The sequence below is a fragment of the Mangifera indica genome, chromosome 2, assembly GCF_011075055.1.
Source record: "Mangifera indica cultivar Alphonso chromosome 2, CATAS_Mindica_2.1, whole genome shotgun sequence".
Taxonomy (NCBI): domain Eukaryota; kingdom Viridiplantae; phylum Streptophyta; class Magnoliopsida; order Sapindales; family Anacardiaceae; genus Mangifera; species Mangifera indica.
Genome location: NC_058138.1, coordinates 10,964,002 through 10,970,335, shown reverse-complemented (window position 1 = coordinate 10,970,335; position 6,334 = coordinate 10,964,002). Strand labels below are relative to the sequence as shown.

The window sequence follows — 6,334 nt, the reverse complement described above, 5'->3', positions numbered from 1 at the left end:
ATCCATAAAACTTCATAATTTCAAATGAGTTATTGAAATTTGATAAAAAATTTGACTTAACTCAATAAATTTAAAAAATGACATTTTAACCCAAAATTTTGAAACTTATGGAAAATATCAATTTAACTTATTTTTGGAAAACTTATTCAAATTGTAAATTGAGATATGATATTTTAATTTAGAAAACTTTGTAATTTCAAATAGGTCATTAGAATTTGATAAAAATAGTTTAATTCATTAAGTTTGAAAAATGACACTTTAACCCCAAAGTATGAAAGATATGAAAACAAGTTTTTGAGAGAGTTTTCACATGAAAATATATATTTTAATCAAAGCTAATGAATGTTTCAACATTATAAACATATTTACCTAAATTTGAGCTTTTCTTCAAATATTCAAAAAAATTTTATTTGAGTCTTATCTTTAATTTTCATTTTAATACTCCTTCAAATGTATCAGATGAATTCTTGTAATATAAACTCACACTCAAGTAAAATCATTAGTTAGTATGATTAAAAATATATTAATTTGTTATCATCAAAATAAGAGTATAATGACTCCTTTAGTCAACATAATATCCTTAAACCTAATAAATTTTCAAATTTATTTTTGGGCCAAAATACTATTTCCCCCCTATAGTTTGCTAAAATGATCATTTTTAACCTTTCACTTCTATTTATTGAATTTATAGTTATACCAAAAAAAAAAATTGAGACATAACATTTTAAAGTAAGATAGAGATTTGATTTTAAAATTTAAGTGATAAATTTATAAATTGGTAATAATATATTGATAATTTAACAGTTATATTAATTATTAATAGTAGTTTTATAATTTTAATAAAAAGGTAACAAACTTTTCTAGAAAAATTAAACAAATTTAGTAACGAAAGTGGTTAATAGGTGAAATTTTGACTTTTCAAAACTGAAAAGATAAAATTGTCATTTCATCAAGCCTTGGTGGGAACTCGTGATTTGGCCTTGCTTTAACCTTTCCTGGTTTCAACTTGCCCAAGATGGTGCCGTGAGTAAAGTCATGAATAGGTTGACCTAACCGACCGAATTAATTGTAATTGCACCAATACCATAACAAGTATAAATGGACTGGACCCAAACCCAGTTTAAAATGTTTGATGTGAGTGGAAAAGTGTGACCACTATTTATTATTTTATATTTTGTAGGCCAGGGGACTAATCCTCCTCTTCTCTCTCCCCGTGTCACGCCCCCCAAAATCCGAAATTCTCAAAATTATATATACGAAGTTTAAAAAATTTAAAGTCTCGTTTATTTATTTAAAATCTTAATTATTATTAAAAATAAAATTATTATTTAATAAAAAATTTTAAAAATTAAAATTTTATTATATTTATTTCTTTCAGTTTAAAACTCTCATTATGTCTCTTACTCAAAGTTTAAAAAATCAAGATTTACATTTTGGAGTTTGCAAACCATTGTCAGAGATGGCTATCTTCAACCTTATTGGCTCTTCCTTTAACATAACTCTCTTTGTCCATCACATCTCAAACCTCAACAAAACTTTGGGGTTAGAAAGTTAAGCTGAGAGAGAGAGTCAATGCGGTCAGAGATGAACTTAGTTTTCTTTAGCAACTATTTGCAAACCCTAGAGAAAAAATATTGATTTTTCAAACTTTAGGGTGAAAAGAATTGTGAGATTTTCACATTGAAAGGGGCAAATGTAATGAAATTTTAGTTTTTAAATTTTTTTTGTTAAATAATCGTTTTACCCTTAATTGTAACTGGGATTTTAAATAAATAGATGAGACTTTAAGTTTTTCGAACTTTACGAATATAACTTTGAGAATACGCCTAAACTTGAGTGAGAAATAGTCCTTTGCCTATTTTGTATCATGTAATGTCCTTCATCCAATATTAAATAATATAAATTGAAAGAAGAATTTTCCAATAATAAAACTATATATATATATATATATATATATATATATATATATATATATATATATATATATATATATATATATATAAAAATAAATAATAAATATAAATTTATGTACCAATAATAATATATTATTATATGATTAAATAATATATCATTATTTTCATATAGATTTATACATATTATTTGTATTCATAAAACTACTCATCTCCCAAAAACTTCCCCATTTTTATTCTCTCGTGTGTGTGTGTGTATATATATATATATATATATATATATATATATATATATATATATGAGAAAATTAAATAAATAAATTTATTAGGATAAAATTGTTGAAAAAGCAATAGAATTTTGGAATAATTATATTTTTTTGAAAAATAAAATAAAGTGTACTCCTAATTTAATTTGTTAAATTTTGATTTTTTAAAAAATAATAATATATGATTAATAATATGATTAATAATATGATTAAGTATTGATTTTTTTTAAAATTAAAATCATCTAAATATATAGTAATATTTTATTATTTACATACAAATTTGTATTTATTATTTTTGTATATAATATTATTATTTTTAAAATATAAAATAAGATAATAATACATAAAATTTGATAGGATTAGAACCAACTCAAGCACTAAATCTCATTTTATTTATTTATTTATTTTCTAGACTTCTCTCCAATACACTTGAAATTACAAAAATATAGGAGAATATTTTTAAATTTTAATTATAAAAAAAAAAATCAAAATTTTTTTTGTCCCTATGCTTACCAAAAATGAAATTGCGACAATTTCTTTTTAAAATCTAAGGATAATAAATGAATACAAACCAAAAAGAGTAAGTCAGTTTGGAGAGAGGTAGTCAGGCCGGTTCAACCGATAGACCCTATTCTCACGCAAAGCTTCTTCTCAGACTTTGCCCACGACACTTTGCACTTCCATCAACAACAAATGACTTCTCTTTTCCTGTCTTCCTTCCAAACAAATTAAACAGAAACAATAACAACCACTTTTCTTTTCCCCTTCGCTTACATTTCCTCACGTTTTCTTGGCCTTTTCTTTCTGGGTTTGTGAGCCTGGTTTAAACTTCATTTGGGTTTCCATTGCTTTTGAGAGATGGTTTCTTTTTCTGGACAATGCAGAGAAATATAAATTCAGTAATGGGGTTCTTTTGGTCTTCTGGGTATTGAATGTTTTGCACATTATTCAAGTTTGTGCTTTGAAGTTATAATATCAAGATAGTTTTTGTTTTTTTTAATTGTTTCAGCTCTTTGGCTTATGGCGGATAATGAATGATTTCATATTGGGAATCTTTGTTAATGTTCTATCAATTCTATGCTTTTCTTAGTTGTTCATTGTTGATTTTTTTGGATTAATATGGCTGTAGCTGAGAGGAATGGTTCTTCCATTGTGATTATTTCTCGAAACTGTTTGTTTAGTTTGTTCCTAATTTCAACCATTTTTTTGCTATTTTCTTGTTTCTCTGTGTTGCGTTCCACTGGCTTCCATCATTTTGTTGACACTAGTTCATTAACAAAATCCAAGCCCCTTACTGTGATAGACAACAGTAGGAATAATTTACAAGAAGAAAAAGAGATAATCCAAAAGAAAGATGATGCCAAATGCAGTAAAGATAACAAATTGTTGCTTAAGGTTTATATGTATGATTTGTCCCCGGAGTTTCATTTTGGACTTTTGAATTGGAAACCAGAAGGGGATAGTGTTTGGCCTGATATTAAAACCAATATACCCTCATATCCTGGTGGGTTGAACTTGCAACATAGTATAGAATATTGGCTAACCTTAGATCTTCTTGCTTCAGAGGTTTATGCTAAGCGAGAGGCTTGTAGTGTGATAAGAGTGCACAACTCGAGTGAAGCTGATGCTATTTTTGTGCCATTCTTTTCTTCATTGAGCTACAACAGGTTTTCTAAAAGGCATCCAAATGAAAAGAAAAGCCAGAACAAGGTGTTGCAAGAGAAGTTGGTGAAGTTTGTGACTAGTCAAGAGGAATGGAAAAGAAGTGGTGGAAAAGATCACATAGTCATGGCTCACCATCCTAATAGCCTGTTAGATGCTAGGATGCAGCTTTGGCCTGCAATGTTCATTCTTTCAGATTTTGGGAGGTATCCTTCCAATGTAGCAAATCTCGAAAAAGATGTGATTGCCCCTTACAAACATGTAATCAAATCCTATGCCAATGATGCATCAGAGTTTGATAGCCGTCCAATTTTGCTGTATTTCCAAGGCGCCATATACAGAAAAGATGTAAGTTTTCTTGCTATTTGATTGAGTTTTCTTTGCTGCTTGTGTGTGCTGATTATTATAGTTGTTGAGAACAGAGCTAAGTGACCTCTCAGAGAAGTTACAATTAAGAATGGACAGTTAATGGTGGAGATACTATTAAATATTGATTAGCCTACCATAAATTCCTAAAGTATATGACCCTTCAGATTAATTGTAGGTGGTTTGAGAAATTCTAAACCATATAATTAGGATGAAGAGAATTCTAAATTAGTATCACTCCTTTATTTAATTTTTACTTTGTGAAAGAGAAAACAAATATAAAATAAAAGTTTGCCAAGTATTATGCTAGCCTTATGAGCTTTCCCCATTGGCATCAGACTAGAATCAATTAATCAACTCCATTCTTGATATTTCTTCTTGTAAATGCAATGGATTTAAAGAACTGTATATGCGTCTTAATCTGTTCTCTTCTATGTAGTTTGTTTTGTGAAGAAGTTAGCCCTTTTTCACGCGCATTTTTTGTGGGTGAAAAATGATAATCTCATATTTATTCTCTGATAGACCATATTGAATTTTATTTGTCAGAGAAGTGAAATATGAAATGGTTACTGTCAAGGAAGCAATTTATTTTTCCTTTTTTGAAATACTTTTGAGAATGGATCAGATGAGAATTCAACTTACTTTATTTTTTAATCAAACACTTTCCATGTTGACAAGTTTTGCATGGATCTGTTGAGATTTAAACTGCCTTAGCCAATCTCAAAGTTCTTTTGGTTTGTTAGCAGCCTCATTGAATGGCGTGCTCCTTATTCTTTGCATGTTATATGTGGACATTATATCATATTGGTTGTGTAAGGAAATGGGTTCATGTCATTCCATCATAGCATATTTTTTAGCATATATCACCTGATAATCTGGTGTAAACTTAATCAAAAGGGTTTCACGTAATACAGAATTGTTGACATAACTCCTTTTTACCCCTTCTCTATTTGTGTTACAGTTTTTGAAAATCCGAATAACCATTTATTGTCCAGGGAACCAAGAGTTCTCTATATTTGCCTACATGTTTCCTTTCCTTTATATTATCTATGTAATTTTGGTTTTGTATACTTCTGTCTTACATGAATCTCTGTTTATGGGTTCCTCGTAGGGTGGCTTTGCGAGGCAAGAGTTATTTTATCTTTTAAAAGATGAAAAAGATGTGCATTTCACATTTGGAAGTGTTCAAAAAAATGGAATCAGAGAAGCATCCAGGGGAATGCACTCTTCCAAATTCTGCCTCAACATAGCTGGTGACACCCCTTCATCCAATCGCCTCTTTGATGCCATTGCTAGCCATTGTGTACCTGTAATCATTAGTGATGAAATCGAGCTCCCTTATGAGGACATCCTAGACTACTCTGAGTTCTGTATATTCGTTCGCACATCAGATGCTGTCAAAGAAAAATTTCTGATCAACCTTATAAGGAGCATAAAAAAGGAAGAATGGACGCGTATGCATGATAGATTGAAAGAAATTGAACATCTATTCAAGTTTCATTACCCATCCAGGGAGGGTGATGCTGTCCAAATGATATGGCAGGCAATCACCCGTAAGATCCCCTCTATTCGAAGGAAAATACACAAATCTAGGCGGTTTTCACGAACTGTAACTCATGAAGAGAAAGAATTAAGATCATTATCATTGCCGCGCAATTTATGGTGAAAGAGGAAGTTTGATTCATTCAGGCATGGCAGTTTTTTATACCTTTTGATTGGAAGGACAGCAATTAGTTTTTGCTGCTGCATGAAGGTGAGAACTACTAAGAAATTCTTTTAGATTAGAACTGTAACGCTCTGTACAAAAGGTTTTTTCATTTGTTTAGTTTCCAAGTATGGCTAGAAATACTTTCATTTGTTTCACATGAATCTAAAACACTGATACACGCAAATTTTTATTTATTATATTTCCTTTTTTTTTCACATATATATTATTATTTATGATGGCTTAACTTTGTTGACCTGCAGATAACTTACTTTGTTTACATATATATTATTATTTATCATATCTCATTTTCTAATCTCTTTTATACTATATATTTCCTTCTCAACTCTGACTTTCTCAAATTTCATGATTCTCACAACACAAGTGTGTTATATCTTTCTAATATTCTAATATTTTATTAATTT

At 29.2% G+C, this 6,334-nt stretch overlaps 1 protein-coding gene across 1 annotated transcript; it reads left to right on the top strand.

Annotated features, from left to right (window-relative positions):
- Positions 1-2,767: 2,767 nt before the first annotated feature.
- LOC123205885 (probable arabinosyltransferase ARAD1) lies at positions 2,768-6,127 on the top strand. The gene is made up of 2 exons (XM_044622943.1): positions 2,768-4,186; positions 5,316-6,127. The coding sequence occupies exons 1-2, from the start codon at positions 3,296-3,298 to the stop codon at positions 5,868-5,870; spliced, it is 1,446 nt and encodes a 481-aa protein (XP_044478878.1). The 5' UTR covers positions 2,768-3,295; the 3' UTR covers positions 5,871-6,127.
- The last annotated feature ends 207 nt before the right edge of the window (positions 6,128-6,334 follow it).

Coding starts and splice junctions, on each gene's coding strand:
- LOC123205885 (XM_044622943.1), top strand. CDS start 3,296: ATGGCTGTAGCTGAGAGGAATGGTTCTTCCATTGTGATTATTTCTCGA. Junction 4,187..5,315: donor GCGCCATATACAGAAAAGAT/GTAAGTTTTCTT, acceptor GGTTCCTCGTAG/GGTGGCTTTGCGAGGCAAGA.